Source organism: Emys orbicularis, chromosome 12 (genome assembly GCF_028017835.1).
Source record: "Emys orbicularis isolate rEmyOrb1 chromosome 12, rEmyOrb1.hap1, whole genome shotgun sequence".
NCBI classification, from domain to species: domain Eukaryota; kingdom Metazoa; phylum Chordata; order Testudines; family Emydidae; genus Emys; species Emys orbicularis.
In genome coordinates, this window is record NC_088694.1 from 53,526,706 (window position 1) to 53,547,683 (window position 20,978).

At 49.6% G+C, this 20,978-nt stretch overlaps 2 protein-coding genes across 2 annotated transcripts; both read left to right on the forward strand.

Annotated features, from left to right (window-relative positions):
• Window positions 1-1,700: 1,700 nt before the first annotated feature.
• LOC135887083 (olfactory receptor 6M1-like) lies at window positions 1,701-2,875 on the forward strand. The gene is made up of 2 exons (XM_065414864.1): window positions 1,701-2,203; window positions 2,425-2,875. The coding sequence occupies exons 1-2, from the start codon at window positions 1,701-1,703 to the stop codon at window positions 2,873-2,875; spliced, it is 954 nt and encodes a 317-aa protein (XP_065270936.1).
• Window positions 2,876-9,415: 6,540 nt separating this feature from the next.
• Window positions 9,416-10,360, forward strand: LOC135887050 (olfactory receptor 6E1-like). The gene has a single exon (XM_065414832.1). The coding sequence runs from the start codon at window positions 9,416-9,418 to the stop codon at window positions 10,358-10,360; it is 945 nt and encodes a 314-aa protein (XP_065270904.1).
• The last annotated feature ends 10,618 nt before the right edge of the window (window positions 10,361-20,978 follow it).

Genomic DNA, 20,978 nt, shown 5'->3' on the forward strand with positions numbered 1-20,978 from the left:
TTCTGACAGGTGACGACTTTTTAGTGAGGCAGAAGCTGAAGATAGACAAATTCAAACTGGGAGTAAGATGCACATTTTTAAGGGTGAGAATTATTGACTATTGGGATAATTTACGTAGGGATGTGGTGTATGTTCTGTTACTTGAAGTCTTTAAATTGAGTTTAAAGGTCTTTCTGAAAGATATCCTCTACTTAACCTCAAATTGTGGGCTGAATGGAGAAATGACTAGATACAGTTCTATGACTTATGTGATGCTGAGAGCAGAATAGATCTGTGTTTCTCAGTTGATGAGTCTTGTCCTCTGGGGGGTGGTGCCATGCAAGGCAACAGAGAGCTTATGAAGCACTGAAAATTTTTATTATAATTCTCAGCAAAGAAAATTAAATTTCCAGGATAAACTTGGAGTGGTGAAAACTTTCAAAGTTACTGAGATCAGATGTGGGAGTTGAATTCAGTAGGGTTATCATTGTTATCCTTGACAGCACTTTTACTCTTTATACTTAATGGAATGGGATTGTGAACAGTTTTACTTTGATTGATGATTCACCAGCTTTAAAAGGCGGAAAGACATTGCTCCAGGTGACCCATAAGTGTGCAGATGGGATTATGTTCAATCGAAATTCCAATGTATGAGACATGGATATGGGATGTCTTTAGCAAAATTGACTCTGAAAAAGACCCAGAGTCATTCTGAATAATCAGTTGCACATCAGCTTACAGCAAGGTGATGTGGCCAAAAAGTCTAATGCAACTCTTGGGTGTGAAAACAGGGAAACCTTGAGAATCTCCAGGGGTTATTTTTCCTTTGTATTTGCCACTGATGCAACGACTGCTGGAATCCTCTGCCCAATTCTGGGGGAGGGATAGCTCAGTGGTTTGAGCACTGGCCTGGTTAAACCCAGGGTTGTGAGTTCAATCCTTGAGGGGGCCACTTAGGGATCTGGGGCAAAAATCAGTACTTGGCCCTGCTAGTGAAGGCAGGGGGCTGGACTCAATGACCTTTCAGGGTCCTTTCCAGTTCTATGAGATAGCTATCTCTCTCTCTCTATATATATATATATATTTATATTCTAGTGTTCTCAGTTGGGGAAGGATGCTAATAAATGGGCAAGGGTTCAGAGATGAAGCAGGAGAACGATAAAAGCTTTGGAAAACGTTACGTATTGTGACAGACGGAAGGAACTCAATATAATTATCTTAACAAAGAGAAGTTTAAAATGTAACTTGTTCACAGTCTATAAGTAGCTACTTGGAGAACAACTATTTCAATCAATCAGAAAAATGTATAACAAGACCAAACGTCTGGAAGTCAAAGATAGAAAGATTCAGATTGGGCCTAAGATGCACTTTTACTGAGAGGAAATAACCATTTGAACAACTCGCCAAGGGCTGTGGTGGATTCTCCATCACTAGCAACATTTAAATGAAGATGGGATGTTTCCCCACAAGATAGGCTATAGTTAAAAGGCATTTTTGGGGGGAAGTTGAATGGCAGGAGTTATACAGGCAGTCAGATGAGGTGATCACAAAGGTCCCTTCTGTCCCAGGAATCCATGAATTCCTGGTGGAATTATGTGGCAAGACAAAAACACAAAAGAACATGTGCTGCTGGGTGCTCAGAGACACTGAGACTTGGACTCCTGGATACCATGCTCTTATTTTCACTGTAACTCTTTCCACAGACAACGCTGATGTTAGACATGGAGGAAAGAAACAAAACTGCGGTGTCTGTGTACATCCTAGTGGGATTTTCCAGCCTTAGAGAGCAACTGAAGATATTCCTCTTCCTGGTTCTTCTCCTCACCTACCTGATCACAGTAACGGGCAACGTGGTCATCATTTTCATAGTGTGGGTGGATCATCGACTCCACTCTCCCATGTACTTTTTCATCGCCAATTTGTCCTTCCTCGAAATCTGGTTCACCTCGGTCACAATTCCTAAGCTGATGCTGAACTTTCTCTCTGTCAGCAGAACCATTTCATTCCACGGCTGCATGGCTCAGTCCTTCTTCTATTTTGCCTTAGGTGGTACAGAGTCAGGTCTTCTAGTGGTCATGTCCTTTGATTGCTATGTTGCCATCTGCCACCCTTTGCACTACACCACCATCATGAATCAGAGACTCTGCATCCAACTGGTCCTTGGTTCATGGGTGGGAAGTTTCACAGTTATAAGTTTACGGATGCTCCTGATTTCAAAGCTGAGATTCTGTGGGCCAAAGACAGGTTTCAGAGTAGCAGCCGTGTTAGTCTGTATCCGCAAAAATAACAGGAGTACTTGTGGCACCTTAGAGACTAACAAATTTATTAGAGCATAAGCTTTCGTGGGCTACAACCCACTTCATCCGAAGAAGTGGGTTGTAGCCCACGAAAGCTTATGCTCTAATAAATTTGTTAGTCTCTAAGGTGCCACAAGTACTCCTGTTATTTTTGTGGGCCAAATGTGATCAACCATTTCTTTTGTGACAACGAACCCGTTTTTCAACTCTCCTGCACTGACACCAGTGGAGTTAGAAGGGTCGATTCCATTTTGATCTCAACTTTAGTGCTGAGCTCATTATGTCTAACGATGTTGTTATATGTGAGCATCTTATTCTCTATTCTCCGAATCCCAACAGCCACAGGAAGATGGAAAGCTTTTGGTACCTGTGGCTCCCATCTCACATCTTTGGCAATTGGGTATGGAAGCTGCATTGTTTTGTACGTCAGGCCTGCAGGAAGTGCCTCCTCAGATGTCAACAAAGGGGTGGCTCTGCTGAACACCGTACTGTACCCTTTCCTCAACCCCTTTATCTACAGCCTCAGAAACAAGACTGTCAAACTCGCCCTGAGAGAAGCCTTTAGGATGGGTACTGCAAAGTTGTTCCCCAATCTGTGACATGCTTCCAAATAGATACAAGAAAAGCAATGGAGGGATAATAGAAAGGCATGAATCTTTCTGCTAATGTGTAGCCAAGTTATGTGTAATGATTCACATGGTGGTTTTTTATAAATAAAGGTTCATTGAATGCTAGTGTTCAAGGAAATGGTAAGAATTATTAAGCCTTTCTTGAAAGTGCTGAATTGTCAGACCCTGGAAATCAATGTGCAATGATCCACAGAACTCACACTTCATTGAGAGTAGCAGAGTAAACTTCCTTTTATTACACGACTTTCAATAGCACTTGGAACTAGATATATGTACACCACTTCTTTAGTTATCACTGCAGCTTCTGAAAACTTCACAACATCCTTGTGGGGTCGGACAACACTGTCTGGATTTTTTATATCTAAATAACTAAGGAAAGGGTATAAGAACTAAATTCCCTAAGCTCTGGAAAAAAAATCTGTGGCTGACCTAGGCTCTGAAGTTAGGATTTTTGAGTCCAAGTCTTGCTCACCAATCCAATGTATCAATATCCTAGTCTGTAGAGATAAACATGCAATATCCTACTACCTCTGAGGTGAGATTTCAGATTTTCATCATGTCTATCAGTAGCAGTAGAATGTTAGTCACAGTATGGAGGTTTCTCAGATACAGAACGAATTGTTAGAGAGAAATTCTTCAACTGCAGATCCTGTGAAAGACACCTGTACAACTCCCAGCTTCAAATCAGGCCAAATAGTGATTGGAACCTGAGTCTCCCCAGTTCCAAGCCATAATCCAAGACATTGGCCTCTAGGATCAGTGCTGTTTTTCTTTCTAGAATTGACCAACAACACTATCCTGAACAGCAAACCTGTTTCATAATAAATGACAAAAGGTCTTGGTTTCATTCTGATGCAGAAGGAGAACACATTTTGAATCCATAAAATGTAGTTCTAGATTTCACACCAGCCCCTCCCCCCCGCCCGTCTTCCATTCTCATTGTACCAGATTGACTAAGCATTTCAGATGCTCTAATTTTCACATTTTTCTGTTTCACCCATAGTAATAAGTACTGTGAGGAAAAAATATTTTCACACTTACACTTGAAATCTGGAACACAAATAATTAATCCTCAAAAAAAAGGAGGTGCTGAAATGAAAGCACCAATTCTCTCATGTATCAAGGTCATGTTGAATTCTAATCCTGTCCTCCAAAGTACTTGCAACACCTCCCAACTTGGTGCCATCTACAAATTATATAGACGCACTTTCTACTGCATTATATCCACCTCTTTGCTAACATGTGGTGGCCAGAACCGGACACAGTACTCCAGCTGAGGCCTCACCAGTGCATGTAGAGTGGGACAATTGCCCCCAGTTTCTTACCTACGGCTCTCCCGTTATTACGCCCCAGAATGCTATTATCCTTTCTAACAACTGCATCACATTATTGACTCATATCCAGTTTGTGATTCAGTATTAGCCCCAGATACTTTTCAGCACTTCTACCCCCTAGCCAGTCACCAGGGCCGGCTCCAGGCACCAGCATAGCAACCACGTGCCTGGGGCGGCAAATGAAGAGGCGGGCGGCACATCCGGCCGTTCGGCGGCAATTCGACGGCAGGGCTGTCACTCCCTCTCGGAGCGAAGGACCTTCCGCCGAATTGCCGCCGATCACGATCGCGGCTTTTTTTGTGTGTGTGTGTGTGCTTGGGGCGGCAAAAACGCTAGAGCCGGCCCTGCCAGTCACCCCCCATTTTGGAGTTCTGCATTTGATATTTCCTTCCTCAATGAAGTATTTTGCATTTCTCTTTATTGAATTTCATCTTGTTGAATTCAGTCCAATTTTCTAATTTGTCAAGGTTGTTTTGAATTCTAACCCTGTCCTCCAAAGTACTTGCAACACATCATGGCTTGGTGTCTTCTTCAAATTTTATAGATATACTTTCTACTCCATTATGCAAGTCATCAGTGAAAATAATGAACTGTACCAGATCCAGGGCTGACCCCCTGGAGACCCCACTAGATACTCCCTCCGAGTTTGTCAGCAAACCACTGATCACTACTCTTTGGATATGGTCATTCAACCAGTTGTGCACCCAGCTTAGGGTAATTTTACCTAGACCCCATTTTCCTAGTTTGCTTATGAGAATGTCATGTGGAGCTGTGTCAAAAACTTTACTACAATCTAGATAGATCCTGTCTACTGCTTCTCCTCTATCTACAGGGCCACTAAACCTCTCAGAGAAGGAAATTAAGTTTGTTTGACAATATTTATTCTTGATAAATCCATGCTGACTATTCTGTATTTCACTAGTGTCATCTCGGTGTTGGCACATTGACTGTTTAACAAGTTGTTCCAATAACTTTCCAGGTATTGAAGTGAGGCTGACTGGTGCACAATACTCTGGGTTCACTACATTCCCTTTTTAAAAAAAGTAACTTATTATAGTCAGGGCCGGATTAACCTTTTGTGGGCCCGGCACCAAACATATTTGTGGGCTCCCATAGAGGCAATGGAGCATGGCACGGGGAGGTCAGTCCGCAGAGCAAGGGGCCAGCCAGGGGCAATGGGGCATGGCATGGCAGGGGCGGCCTGCTCTGCCCAATGCGAGGGCACTATTTACAAACCGGCAAGTGCCAGATACACAGTGGCCTGCCCAGCCCTGTGCTGCCAGCATGCCCCTTTCCCTTGGGGGGCTGGCCTATGCCATGCCACACAGTCCCACCCCCTGCCCAACACCCTCCCAACTCCCTATGTCCAGAGCCCCCGCAGCCCCACTATGCCCAGCGCCCCCCACCCCCTGACCCCTCCAAAAATGCACAGCGCCCTGCACAACACCACGCCTGCCCAGTGCCCCCCACAGAACTCCCACTCCCTAGTGCCCCAACACACACAGATCTTCCCCGCCCCCTCATAGCCCAGCACCCACCCAGGCCCCTAAGAGACCCACTCCCCCATGCCCTGCCTCCCAGCCACACTCACTGGCTGTCTGGGAGGTGACTGTGTCTGCTGGGCTGAGCTGGCAGCGCAGCCAGGGCTGGTCCCAGGGCCGGGAATCGCTCCGGCCCCTCGGGAATGGCGCGATCAGTCAGGCCTGGGCCTGCCCTGGCCAGGCTCCCTCAAGACACGCTTGCCTGGAGAGCCCCAGCCAAGCCCTCCCTCCCCCACACTGTCATCCCCCCCGCCACCAGCTGAGACTGGCCAGGCTTCTGCACCAGTCCCAGGCGGCTCAGCTCCAGGGAGACAGGTGGGGCCCCACAGGTGGTGGGAAGCAGAAACTGCCCAGAGCCAGAGGTGCACTGGGATCCGGCCAGGGGGCAGAGAGAAGCAGGGGTGTGGGGCCAGGCGGTGGAGAGGAGCCCTTGGCCAGCAGGCAGGCAGAGAGGAGGAAGTGGTGGGCGGGGGAGCCAGTGGGGTCTCGGGGCTCAGTGCAAGCGGAGCAGGCCAGGGCCCCTTCTGAGCATGGGCCTGGCTCCATGGAGCCACTGGCGCCATTGTAAGCCCGGCACTGAATTGACAGTCGCCCTTCTCCAGTTCTCTGGGAGACTGCACCGAACTGCCTGAGTCTTTTTGTGTATCTTTGGATAAAAATCTGTTCTCTGTTCTTGACCTCTAAAATACTACTGTTAGCAGTCTGCTATTGGAACAATATTCTAACTTTCCATAGGATTTGCTAAAGGGAATGTCATTCTGTCCCATCTCAATATGAAGTGATTCTCATTGAAAAATGGCACAACACACATGCAGATGCTCAGAAGTAGAAGTGGGTGACCTTTTGTGGCTGAAACTATTTTTGGGCTCAAATGCACATTTAGCAACACATACAGGTTTTGCAAATTCATGTTGGTTTCACTGAAGGGTATTAGCCCTGTGTTTAAAAAAAATCAACATGTCACATTGCAGCATTTCCCACAGGAAATGTCTCTGTTTTTCAGTGCAAAGCCACCTTTGTGTTTCAAAATTCCATTGCTTTGATTTGAAAAATAGAAAACATTTTACAGGCTCAATATTAAAAGCTATGCATTTCAATTTTGTCATTTGACCCAAAAGAAATGTTTGGGTTTTTTTATCATTTGCATTCACCACACTTTTTTTCCTCATTAGTTTCTGGTTGAAACAAAAATTAATTTTATTTTTTTTCAGTTACCAGCTAACTGCAAAAAACATTATTCACACAACTACACTCCCAAATAAACACTACTTTCCCATTCCACCTACAATCTGTTTATTTTAGAACATGATCAATAGAAGGGTTTTTAAAAGGGGTAAAGAACTTCATGCATGTTTAAGAGTAATATATTTCAGTTTCCTTTCACAGCATGATTCCAATCTCTGATGGAAATAATCATGAAAAAATGAAAAGTTGGAAAATTAAAAAAAGTTGAACTAATCACCCAGTTCTCCCTTGACAATTTATAGTGGGATTATCAATGATTCATAAGGGATTTGAGCACCTAACTCCCATTGAAAGATTATGTGAGCTCTGCATCTAACTGCCTTAGTCATCTTAAAAATCTTAGCCATAAAGATGACCATTTCTGTGTTCAATTTGATCATCCATCTCAGGTTGTCCTAGGAGATTTCTTGCTTCTGGTAATTTTCTATTGGTGTTGTCAGTCCTCAGATGAAATCATCACACTTTCAAAACTTATTTATAGAGTGGGTGAAGGCAAAGATTTTCTCCAGATGCACAGAGAAGGAGAGCTTCTAAGAGAGCAACAGAGACAGAGAGACAGAGATTTTCAGAGAAAGAGAGAAAGGTGTTTTCTGTTTCTTTTCTAAATGACAGCATCCATTGCTCAGCCTGTCTGAAAAGGTATAGATATGAAACTATGGTATGGGTATGCCTATGCTGTTCCATGGTTCATAAATGCATAGATTAGAAGGCTAGAAGGGAGCGCTGTCATCATCCATGCTGGTCTCCTTTTTAACACAGGCCATAGAAATTCCCACTAAAAATTCCCAGAGACTCCACCATAACTCTCGATAAGTTGTTCCAAGTGTTAATTATCCACCCTCTTAAACATGCACATCTTATTTCCAGAGTGAATTTGTCTTGTTCCAACTTCCATCCAATGGATCACATTATGCATTTCTCTGCTACATGGAAGAGCCCACTTGCGTCCCAAATTGGTATGTTAGACTCTAACCAAGTCACCCCTTAAACGTCTCTTGGTTAAGCTAAATAGATTGAGCTTCTTCAGTCCACAGGGCTTGTTCAAGTGGGTCTTTAGCTACCACATTAGTTATGTCACTGCTGTAGAAAAGGTGTACAAATGAAAAATTCAGGAAGGTAGGTGTAGTGCTGGTCCTGTGGCCAAACAGCTGAATGCCGGCTTTGGGTATAAACACAGGGGAGTCCTGAGAAGGAGAAGAGAGGTTGTTTTTCCTTTGTATTTATCACTGGCGCAACCGCTGTGGGATATTCGTGTCTAGTTTTGGAGTGCACAGTTGAAGAAGGATGTTGATAAATTGGGGAGGTTGAGAGATGAGTCTCAAGAATGATTAAAGATTTGGAAAACATTCCTTAGAGTGTTATATTCAAGGAGTACAATAAACTCAGCTTAAGAAAGAAGTAACTTGATCACAGTCTGTAAGTACCTACATGAAGAACAAATATTTCAGCATAGCAGGAAAAGGTATAACAAGGTCAAATGACTGGAAGTCAAAGCTAGAAAAATTCAGACTACAAAAAAGGTGCAAATTTTTGAATAGTGAGGGGGAATTAACCATCTGAACAATTTACAATTCTCCAACACTGGTAGTTTTTAAATGAAGATTAGGTGTTTTTCTAACAGATAGGCTCTACTTCAAAATGCATTATTTTGGGATGTTCAACAGCTGGAGTTATATATGTTGTCAGACTAGATGATCAGAGAGGTTCCTTCGGGCCCTGGAATCTATGATGGAGTATGTTGTAAAAAAAAAAAGTCCAAAAAGAATCTATGCTGCTGAATGCTCAGACTCACAGAGATTTGGACTCCTGGATGGCTTATTCTTTTTTTCACTTATTTAAAGGATCATCGGTTGTCTCCAGAGGGCAGGGGGAGCTGGATCAAAGAGGTCATTCAGGGACCTGGACTCTGATCAGGAAGGGAATCGCTGCCAGACTCTGATAAAATCCGACTTCACTAGCAGCGTGAAACTAGAAGGTGACCGAATTCTTTGTCTATATTTATGTTTGGTCATGTTAAATACAAGATTACTGGTTTTTCAAACACAGAACTCGGGCACAGTTTGTTGGTGGGTTTTAAAACAACCTGCAGGACCGTTGAAATAGAATTATGAAAAAAACCTTCACCTTTTATTTATCTGAAAGCATCAGTAGAGGTGTAAAAGGGCTGTAGTACCAAACTTGGGATGATGGTGTTGAATAAGGGTGTTCCCAGGGAGAAGCAGGTCATGGCAACAAGTTAGGAGATTAACGGAGGAGATACTAGGTAAAATACTATGTCATATGATATGGACATAGATTAGAAGATAACAAGGTTCCATCTGGCTTTAATATCAATGACTCTGTGAAAATGCCTTTTATTTTCACTGTTACTCTTTCTACAGCCAACGCTGATGTCGGACATGAAGGAAAGAAATGAAACGGCTGTGTCTGAGTTCATCCTACTGGGATTTTCCAGCCTTGGTGAGAAACTAAAGACTTTCCTCTTCCTGGTTCTTCTCCTCACCTACCTGATCACAACAACTGGTAATGTGGTCATCATTTTCATAGTGTGGGTGGATCGCCGTCTCCACTCTCCCATGTACTTTTTCATCGACAATTTGTCCTTCTTGGAAACGTGGTTCACCTCGGTCACAAGCCCTAAAATGATACTGAACTTCGTCTCAATCAACCAAAACATTTCATTCTATGGCTGCGTCATACTTCTATTTCACCTTGGGTGGTGCCTCCTAGTGGTCATGTCCTTTGATCGCTATGTTGTCATCTGCCGCCCTTTGCAATACGCCACCATCATGAAGCAGAGACTCTGTGTGCAACTAGTTCTTGGTTCATGGGTGGGAAGTTTCACAGTTATAAGTTTACGGATGGTCCTGATTTTGAAGCTGAGATCCTGTGGGCCGAATGTGATCAACCATTTCTTCTGTGACAATTCTCCCCTCTTCCAACTCTCCTGCACTGACACCAGTGGGGTTAGAAGGATGGATTCCATTCTGATCTCAAGTGTAGTCTTGAGTTCATTATGTTTAACCATGTTGTCTTATGGAAGCATCTTCTTCTCTATTCTGCGAATCCCAACAGCCACAGGCAGACAGAAAGCATTTTCAACCTGTGGTTCCCATCTCACAGCTTTGGCAATTGCCTATGGAAGCTGCATTGTTTTGTATGCCAGGCCTTCGGGAAATTCCTCCTCGGATGTCAACAAAGGGGTGGCTCTGCTGAACACTGTACTGTACCCTTTCCTCAACCCCTTTATCTACAGCCTCAGAAACAAGACTGTGAAACTTGCCCTGAGAGAAACCTTTAGTTGGAGCACAACAAAGTTGTTCCCCAATCTATGATGTGTTTCTGGATAGACAGAAGCAAAGCAACCAAAAGATAATGAATGGGCATGAGTCAATCTGCTAATGTTTAACCCAATTATGTGTAATGATCCTTTCTCCATCTGTTGTTTTATGAATAAATGGTCAGTGCATTTTATTTTTCATGGAAATAATTAGAATAATTAAATCTTTCTTCAGAGTGCTAAACTGTCAGACAATTGAGATCAATGTGCCGTTATCCACAGAGCAAACACATCACAGATAGCAGCAGGGCGAGCTTCCTTCAAGTCACACCACTTTCAACAGGACTCAGGTATCACATATGCAATACTCCAGCTATGGCCTCACCAGTGCTGAGTAGAGTGAGGGCAATTAGCTGCTCGGTTTTACCTGCAAGACTCCTATTGTTACACCTTAGAATGATATTAATCTTTTTCTCAGCTGCCTTGCATTGTTGACTCATACTGAATTTGTGAACTGCTATAATCCCCAGACCATTTTCAGCAGTACTACCACCTAGCATTTTATATTTCCCATTTTGTAGGTGTGCATTCAGTTTTTCTTTCCTAAGTGTAGAACCTTGTAATTGTCTTTCTTGAATTTCATCTTGTTGATTTCAGACCAATCCTCTGCCAAAGTCATTTTGAATTCTCATCCTGTCCTCCAAAGTGCTCAGAACCCCTCACAGCTTGGCGTCATCTGCAAATTTGATAAACACTCTGTGATCAAAGTTATTAATTAAAATAATGACTAGTACCAGACAGAGGACTGACACCTAGATAGGACCTCCCCATTTCACTGTGAACCATTAGATGGTTTAAACACAACAAATCCTGTATCTTGGCAGGCGGTTAGACTGGATGACCCTTGTGGGCCATTATCACCCTATGATTCTGTGATTGATAACTACTCTTTCGTATGGTTTTCCAACCAGTTGAGCACCCACCTGATAGTAATTTCATCTAAATCACATTTCTGTAGTTTTCTTCTGAGAATGTAATGTGGGACTATGACAAAAACATTATTAAAAACTAATATAATAATGTCCCCCATTCATTAGGCCAGTCACCTACTCAAGGATGGAAATTAGGTTGGATTGGCCTGATTTGTTCTTGACCAATCCATTCTGGCCATGCCATATAACTGTGTTTTTCGCTAGGTAGCTTTCCAGGTACTGAAGTTAGGCTGCCTGATGTAGAATTCCTTGCTCCCATTTCTTCCCCGTTTTAAAGATGGTTTCTATGGCTGCCCTTCTCCAAGTGGGACATTGCAGAATCAGGCATCCAGATCTCTATAGTGGCTTGGAAAGTGTTAGCAATAGTGTAGATGGGGCCTGTAATAGAGTGAGTCGGGGCTCTACCCTGCCGGAGGCGGAGGGGAGCCACGCCGACTCACTGCGGCCGAAATCAACAGCCGGTTAGCTCAGGGCTCAGGCCCTCTGGTGTGGGGGCTGAGGAAAAACAACAGTTACGGAGTCCAGGCCCTCGGGAGCAGGGGCTGGATAATACAACAGTACAGGAGCCCAGGCCCTCTGTAGCAGGGCGGGGCAAACAGCAGTTCAAGGAGCCCAGGCCCTCTGTAGCAGGGGCTGGGCAAACAACAGTCTAGGAGCCTAGGCCCTCTGTAGCAGGGGCTAGGCAAACAGCAGTCTAGGAGCCTAGGCCCTCTGTAGCAGGGGCTGGGCAAACAGCAGCTCGAGGAGCCCAGGCCCTCTGTAGCAGGGGCTGGGCGAACAGTAGTTAAAGGAGCCTAGGCCCTCTGTAGCAGGGGCTGGGCAAACAGTAGTTAAAGGAGCCTAGGCCCTCTGTAGCAGGGGCTGGGCACACAGCAGTTAAAGGAGCCCAGGCCCTCTGTGGCAGGGGCTAGGCAAACAGCAGTTCAAGGAGCCCAGGCCCTCTGTGGCAGGGGCTGGGCAAACAGCAGTCTAGGAGCCCAGGCCCTCTGTAGCAGGGGCCGGGCAAACAGCAGTTCAAGGAGCCTAGGCCCTCTGTGGCAGGGGCTAGGCAAACAGCAGTTCAAGGAGCCTAGGCCCTCTGTGGCAGGGGCTAGGCAAACAGCAGTTCAAGGAGCCCAGGCCCTCGGTAGCAGGGGCTAGGCAAACCGCAGTTCAAGGAGCCCGGGCCCTCTGTAGCAGGGCGGGGCACAAACAGTCATAGCTCAAGCCCCTTTGGAGCAGGGGCTGAGCAGGCAAGTAGGCAAAGGGGGCCCAGGTTCCTACCTGAGCCTTGGGTGAGGGGGAAGCCTGCCACCCATGTGTAGGGGTGGCAGGGGGGGATGCAGGCCCACCCACTCCACTGCGTTCCAGCCCGGGGCCCTAGCAGCGATGACTCTCGCTGCCGGTCAGTGGGGTATCCTGACCGAAACACACTGACATCGGCTCACAGGCCTCTGCAGCCTGACCGGGGTCGGCTACCCCCGGGCTACTTCCAAGATCCCCCTCAGGGCCTACCTCGTCCGTGGGGCTGGGTTCAGGCCAGTCCACCAGCATCGGCTCCTCGGTGGCGGGGCTGGGGGGCTGGTTCGGTAGCTCCTCCCCGGGATAGCTGGCACAGGGCAGACTTGACTCCTCCTCGGGGCCGCTGGTCCGGGGCAGGCTGGGCCAGTCCTCCTCGGGTGACCGGGTCCAGGGCAGGCTGGGCCAGTCTTCCTCGGTGTAACGGGTCCGGGGCAGGCTGGGCCATTCCTCCTCGGGGTACCGGGCGAGAGGGAGGCTAGACCGGCGTAGGGCGTTAGCAGGCGGTTCGCGGTCTGCCGGTGTCTCCCAGGCGGGAGCTTGGTCCGGGACATCTGCCTTCTCCGGCCGGCTGGCTCCTACTGAGCTTTGGTGGCGGGCTTTTATACTTCCGGGTCGGGGCCGTGACCTCGGAGGGGTGGGCCCCGGACCCGGAAGCTCCGCCCACGCTGGGGATCGAAGCAGCTCTACCCTGCCGGAGGTGGAGGGGAGCCACGACTCACTACATACCCCCCGCCCTCAAGGCCGGTTCCCGTGCTTCAGGGCCGGAACCGTCCAACTCTCCCAGGCGGGACATAAAGTCGGCGTTGGCGTGGTCCTTACCGGCCCTATGGCGGATGGTATATGCATAGGGCTGTAACACCAGGTACCACCTCGTCAGCCGCATATTGTTACTCTTCATCCGGGCCAACCAGCGAAGCGCGGCATGGTCCGTGACCAACGTGAAGGGGGCCCCCAATACGTAATAACGGAGGGCATCACAGGCCCATTTCACCGCCAGGGCCTCCTTTTCTATTACGGCATAGTGTCTTTCCCGCGGGAACAGTTTTCGGCTGAGGTAGACGACGGGGTGTTCCTCCCCGTCAACGTCTTGGGACAGGACGGCCCCTAACCCTACCTCCGAGGCGTCCGTCTGGAGGATAAATCCGCGGTCAAAGTCGGGGCTGTACAGGACCGGTTCCTGACAGAGACAGTCCGTGAGGGCCCGGAAGGCGCTGTCACATTCCGGGGTCCAGTCCACCCGTCTGGGACTAGTTTTGGTGAGCAGCTCTGTCAAAGGGGCTGCAATGGAGACAAAGTTGGGGATAAACCTCCGATAATAACCCGCCAGACCCAGAAATTGACGTACTTGTCGCTTCGTCGTGGGTGGCAGGCACGCGGCCAAGGCTTGCACCTTCCCGACAAGCGGCTTCACTTGTCCTCCCCCAATCGTGTAGCCCAAGTAGGTAGTCTCTTGCCACCCGATGCGGCATTTTTTTGGGTTGGCCGTTAAGCCGGCAGCTCGCAGGGATCTTAGGACAGCCGCTACCCGCTCCAGATGGTTCTCCCACCGGTCACTATAAATGACTACATCGTCTAAGTAGGCGGCCACGTAGTCACAGTGGGGGAGCAGAAGGCGGTCCATGAGTCGCTGGAACGTCGCAGGGGCCCCGTGGAGGCTGAAAGGCATCCGGGTGAACTGATAGAGGCCGGAGGTGGTGGCAAACGCAGTTTTCTCCTGCGACGTGGGGTCAAGGGGAATCTGCCAATACCCTTTACACAGATCCAGGGTCGTAAGGAAGCGGGCTTTGCCTAACCGGTCCAGCAACTCATCAACGTGGGGCATGGGGTAGGCATCGAATTTCGAGATGGCGTTGACGCGGCGGAAGTCGATGCAAAAACGCTGGCTGCCATCCGGTTTGGGAACCAGGACTACTGGGCTGCGCTACTCGCTCTGGGAGGCTTCAATGACTCCCAGCTTCAGCATCGCTTGTACCTCCTCCTCGACGACTTGGCGCATGCGGTAGGGAAGAGGTCTCGTCGACTCGCGGACTACTACCCCTGGCTCGGTTTGAATATTATGGTACACGAGGGTCGTGTATCCTGGCTTGTCGGTGAACGTCTGGTGGAACGCCTGCAGGAGGCACTCCGTCTGTTTCAGTTGCTCCGCGGTCAAGGATTCCCCAAGCTGCGGAGTGCCGACGTTCTCGACTGGCGTAACCCGGGGCCCCAACTCCAGGTCGGGTGGACAGGGGTTGATCAGGAAGCCCTCCCGCTCCTTCCAGGGCTTCAAGAGGTTAACGTGGTATTTCTGGAGCTTTTTCCGGCGGTCGGGCTGGTTGATCTCGTAGGTGACCGGCCCAACCTTCCGGACCACCGCATACGGCCCCTGCCACCACGCCAGTAGCTTGGACTCACTGGAGGGTAGGAGCAGGAGAACCTGGTCGCCGGGCTGGAACTCGCGGACTTGGGCCGCCCGGTTGTAGGTGTGAGCTTGAGCCTCTTGTGCAGCCTTCAGGTTCTCTCGCGCAAGCGTCCCCGCTCGGGCCAGGCGCCCCTGTAATTGGAGGACATACTGGAGAAGGCCCTGTGTAGGCGACGGGGTCTGCTCCCAAGTCTCTCTCATGAGGTCCAGGAGTCCTCTCGGACGACGGCCGTATAACAGCTCAAATGGAGAGAACTTGGTGGAGGTTTGGGGTACCTCACGGACGGCCAGGAGTAATGGCGGGATCAGCTGGTCCCAGCGGCGCAGGTCTTCCGGGGAGAACTTGCGCAGCATGTCCTTCATGGTCCGGTTAAACCGCTCGACTAGGCTGTCGGTTTGTGGGTGGTATACCGAAGTGCGCAGCTGTTTAATACCGAGAAGCCTGCAGACCTGTCGGAGTAACCGGGATGTAAAATTGGTGCCCTGGTCAGTTAGGATCTCCCGGGGCAGGCCCACGCGGGCGAAGACTTTGATGAGCTCATCGGCGATAGCCTTGGCCGTAATACTCCGGAGTGGGACGGCCTCCGGAAAACGGGTCGCGTAGTCTACGATGACTAGAATATGTAAAAATCCGGCCCGGCTTCTCAGGAGAGGTCCCACCAAGTCCATCGCCACCCGTTCAAACGGGGTCTCTATAACGGGCATGGGGACTAGTGGGGCGGGGGCTGTTCATGGGGGAGCCGCCAGCTGGCATTCGGGACAGGCGGTGCAATAGTTCCGCACGTCTTGGTGTACTCCTGGCCAGAAGAACCGGGAGAGGATCCGCGCTAGGGTCTTCTCTTGACCCAGGTGTCCGGCGGCGGGGACATCGTGGGCGAGCCTCATCACCGCCCGACGGTGGCAGCGGGGTACCATCAGCTGTCTCTGGATTAGCCCGGTGCGGGCATCCTGGTCGACGCGATAGAGGCGATCCCGCTGTAGTTCGAAGCGGGGCCACGTTTTGGCCCGGGCGGGATCAATCAGCGCGTCGTCCACTGCGGCCAACTGTTCATAGGCCCGGCTCAGGGTGGGATCTTCCCGCTGGTCCCGGCAGAAATCGGTAGTGACCTGAGGGTCGTCGGCCGGTTCTGGGGGGGCCTCTTCCGCCTCCCTTTCCGGGGTCTGAGGTTCCACCTCGTCAGTCTCCTCCGGGGGAGCCTCGCGGCAGTCTCCCTCCAAGGCCGGGGTGATGTCGGGCGTCTCCTGTATCCGGGTGGCTAAGAGGCTCAGGAACTCCGGCCAGTCCCACCCCAAAATCACGGGGTAGGCCAGCCGCGGGGCCAGGCCCACCACCATGGTCCGCGTGACCCCGTCCACGGTCAGTGGAACTCGGGCACTGGCATACGGGCGGACATCCCCGTGGATGCACTGCAGGAGGATGTTTCCCAGCTGGGGGTCTTCGGGGAACCCCAGGCTTTGGCGGACTAAGGTTTGTCCGCAGCCGGAGTCAACCAGGGCTCGGGTTTGGGAACCTCCCACCGTGACGGGTACGGTGACTTTAGCAGCCTGCGGGGGTCGAGCCCGGTTCTCCCCGGCACACACGTGCCCAAAGCTGCAGTCCATTTCTGTGCAGTCCCGTTGGAGATGCCCCCTCTTCCCGCAGGAGAAGCAGGGTCCGATTTCGGGCCGCCCGGATTGGGCCGGGCCGCGTGCAGGGTTCCTCGGGGGACTCCGTGGGCCCCGGCCAGTCCCGCTCTCAGGTCCCATGGGGGTAGGCCGAGGCGCACCCTCGTGCCGGCGGTGCTGCGGCTCCTGACTCCCCGGGGAGTTCCGTCCCTCGCCTCGGGGGTTCGTCCGTCTCTCGGGGTTGGGGCACTCGAGCCCCGAAGGATGCCCCCGTATACTCGGTCCCGCCGTGGTTTCGGCCACCATAAAGTCCTCCACGAGGGTGACGGCCGCTGCTACCGTGGCAGGTCGGTGGCGGAGGACCCAGGCCCTTCCCCGGAAGGGGAGGATATGGATGAACTGTTCTAATAGCACTTGCTCGGCGAGCTCCTCGGGGGTTCGCCGCTCTGGTTGCAGCCACTGTTGGCACAGGTCCCTCAGTTCCTGGGCCATCAACCAAGGCCGGGCGCCCGGGTTGTAGGCCAGGGCCCGGAACCGCTGTCGGCAGGTTTCGGGGCAAATGTCTAAGGCGTCCAGTATCGCCGCCTTGACGCGGACGTAATCTCGTGCCTCCTCTGTGGACAGGCCCCGGTAGACGGTTTGGGCGGTACCCGTCAGATACGGGGCGAGGAGGGTGGCCCACTGGTCCGGCGCCCACCCGGCAACAAGTGCGACGCGTTCGAAAGTCACTAAGAAGGCTTCCGGGTCGTCCTGTGGCCCCATCTTAGTCAGTCGCACCGGCAGGGTGGAACGGGGGACTTCGGCCGCGCCCCCTGGCTGGAGCCCCGCAGGGCGGGGCAGCGCAGTCACCAGCTGCTGAAGACACTGCTGCTGGAATTCCTGCGTTTTCGCCATCAGGTCTTGGACCAGTTGCTGCTGCTGCGTTCCCATCTGCTGGAGGAGTTGCTGCTGGTGTTGCAGTTGGGCGGCCTGTTGCTGCTGCTGCTGCTGAACCTGGGCCGCCTGCTGTCGCTCCTGGCTCTCCGTCAGGAGCGTGAACAATTTTGTCCAATCCATGTCCGCGGCGGGGGATCGTCCCCCCCCGGACCCCTTCTCACAGGGGTCTAGGGCTCGTGCCCACATACTGGGGCAGCGGCCCCACGTTGGGCGCCAAGTGTAATCGAGTGAGTCGGGGCTCTACCCTGCCGGAGGCGGAGGGGAGCCACGCCGACTCACTGTGGTCGAAATCAATAGCCGGTTAGCTCAGCGCTCAGGCCCTCTGGTGTGGGGGCTGAGGAAAAACAACAGTTACGGAGTCCAGGCCCTCGGGAGCAGGGGCTGGATAATACAACAGTACAGGAGCCTAGGCCCTCTGTAGCAGGGGCTGGGCAAACCGCAGTTCAAGGAGCCCAGGCCCTCTGTAGCAGGGGCTGGGCAAACCGCAGTTCAAGGAGCCCAGGCCCTCTGTAGCAGGGCGGGGCACAAACAGTCATAGCTCAAGCCCCTTTGGAGCAGGGGCTGAGCAGGCAAGTAGGCAAAGGGGGCCCAGGTTCCTACCTGAGCCTTGGGTGAGGGGGAAGCCTGCCACCCGTATGTAGGGGTGGCAGGGGGGGACGCAGGCCCACCCACTCCACTGCGTCCCAGCCCGGGGCCCTAGCAGCGATGACTCTCGCTGCCGGTCAGTGGGGTATCCTGACCAAAACACACTGACATCGGCTCACAGGCCTCTGCAGCCTGACCGGGGTCGGCTATCCCCGGGCTACTTCCTTGTTCCCCCTCGGGGCCTACCTCGTCCGTGGGGCTGGGTTCAGGCCAGTCCACCAGCATCGGCTCCTCGGTGGCGGGGCTGGGGGGCTGGTTCGGTAGCTCCTCCCCGGGATAGCTGGCACGGGGCAGACTTGACTCCTCCTCGGGGCCGCTGGTCCGGGGCAGGCTGGGCCAGTCCTCCTCGGGTGACCGGGTCCGGGGCAGGCTGGGCCAGTCTTCCTCGGTGTAACGGGTCCGGGGCAGGCTGGGCCAGTCCTCCTCGGGGTACCGGGCAAGAGGGAGGCTAGACCGGCGCAGGGCGTTAGCAGGCGGTTCGCGGTCTGCCGGTGTCTCCCAGGCGGGAGCTTGGTCCGGGACGTCTGCTCTCTCCGGCCGGCTGGCTCCTACTGAGCTTTGGTGGCGGGCTTTTATACTTCCGGGTCGGGGCCGTGACCTCGGAGGGGCGGGCCCTGGACCCGGAAGCTCCGCCCACGCTGGGGATGGAAGCAGCTCTACCCTGCCGGAGTCGGAGGGGAGCCACGACTCACTACAGGGCCTAATAGACATACCTGAGATTTCTATTCTCAGAGAAAAGCTATAGAATCTTCCTAGATTAGAATTCGGTGTGTGTAATGAATGTTCAGGTAAGCATGCCTCATAGTGAAACTCCAACCCCACATGAAACTCAAATAATTATTATGACAATAAAATTAGTTGTCTTGACTGGTGTTGCCTGTCTCTGGATAGAAGTCTAGTCTCTTTTTTCTTCCTTGATCTTGACCTCTAAGATTACACTGTTAGCAGTTTCCTATTAGAAGAATATTCTAAACTGCCCATTTGATTTGGTAAAAGGAATTTCATTTTGGCCCATCTCAATATCAAGAAATTCACACACAAGCCTGGTGTAATACATACAGATGCTCATAAATTGAGGTGGGTGAACTTTTTTGGCTGAAACATTCTTTGGTCTAAAATTCTGATTCAGCAACACTAAAATTTTACAAATTCATGTTAGTTTCACTGAACTGGGTCAGCAACATTAAAAAATATATATATATTTCATTGCAACATTTTCCAAGAGTTGTGTTTCAGTTTTTCCGTGCAAGCAACATTCTTGTCTTAAAATTTCCTTTATTTAAAAAAAAAACCATAGAAAATATTTGAATATGCCCAAGACTGAAACGATATATTTCAGTTTTGTCATTTGACCCAAAATAAATTTGTGGGGTTTTTTTTTTTTACTTTTTAATTCACCAATTTATTTAAATTAATTTTTGGTCCAACCTAAATCAACATTTATTTTTTCAATTGCCAGCCACATATGAAGTTGTTAAACACAGAGCTATGCTCACAAATACTCACTGATTTGCCATTCCATTTACAATCTGTCTATTTTAGAACATAAATCAATAGAGGTGTTTGCAAAAGAGGTAATGAATTTTATGAATATTTAAGAGTAACATTTGTCTGTTACCTTTCACAGCATAATTCCAAACTTTGATGGAAAAATCATGAAAAAACATTAAAATTTGAGAAATTCAAAAAAGCTGAATTAATCACTGAGTTCTGCCCTAACAGTTTATGATAGGATTTCAATGTTTCCTAAGGGATTTGCACACCTAAATCCCATGGAAAGATCATAGGAGTACTGCATCTAACTCCCTTAGTCTTTTGAAAAATCTTAGCCTTAAAGATGACCATTTCTGTGTTCAATTTGATCATTCATCTCAGATTGTCCTAGGAGATTTCTTGCCTCTTGTAATTTCCCATTGGTGTTGCCAGGTCTCCAAGGAAATCATAGCATTTTCAAAACCTTATTTACAGAGTGTGTGAAGGCAAAGTTTTTTTCACCAGATGAACTCAGGAGGAAAAATGCTGAGAAAGCAACGGAGAGAGAACGTCAGAGAAAGTGATGCAGTTTCTGTTTCATTTCTAAATGATAGCATCCAATGTTCAGCAAGTCTGAAAAGATGAAGATATAAAATTATGGTGTCTATAACTATGCTTTGATGTTCCATGGCTCAGAAATGCATAGATCAGATGGCCAGAAGGGACCCTTGTGATCATCTGGGCTGGCCTCCTCTCTAACACCGGCCCTGGAACTTCCCAGAAAAACATTCCTAGAGCAGATCTTTTAGGGAAAAAAAAAACCAATCTTGATATAAAAATGGTCAGTGATGGAGACTCCACCACAGCCCTCGGTAAGTAATTCCAATTGTTAATTATCCTCACTTTTAAAAAATTATACTTTTATTTCCTGTCCCAAATTCTTCTAGCTTCAACTTCTGGCCAAGGAGCTTGTAATACCTGTCTCTGCTAAAGGGAAGAGCCCATTTGCTCCCCCTGTACCTTTGGCTGTAACCGAGTCACCCCTTCAACTTCTCCTTTTTAAACTAGAGAGACTGAGCTCCTTGAGTCTATCACTAGAAGGGGTGTCTCAGTGATCTTTAGCTACTGCTTTTGCCTTGTCACTGCTGTAGAAAAGGGGAATAAGGGAAGGATTTAGCAAGGTGGAGCTATAGAATACAGTAGTGAAGTTCAATCTATTTATGTTATTGTAGAGAAGGTTCAGAGATGACTTGATCATGATTTAGAAGTGCCTACATGGGGAAGAGATTTCTGACAGTTGAGGACTCTTTAGCCTAGCAGAAAAAAGTATCCAATGGTTT

Coding starts and splice junctions, on each gene's coding strand:
- LOC135887083 (XM_065414864.1), top strand. CDS start 1,701: ATGGAGGAAAGAAACAAAACTGCGGTGTCTGTGTACATCCTAGTGGGA. Junction 2,204..2,424: donor CTCCTGATTTCAAAGCTGAG/ATTCTGTGGGCC, acceptor GTACTCCTGTTA/TTTTTGTGGGCCAAATGTGA.
- LOC135887050 (XM_065414832.1), top strand. CDS start 9,416: ATGTCGGACATGAAGGAAAGAAATGAAACGGCTGTGTCTGAGTTCATC.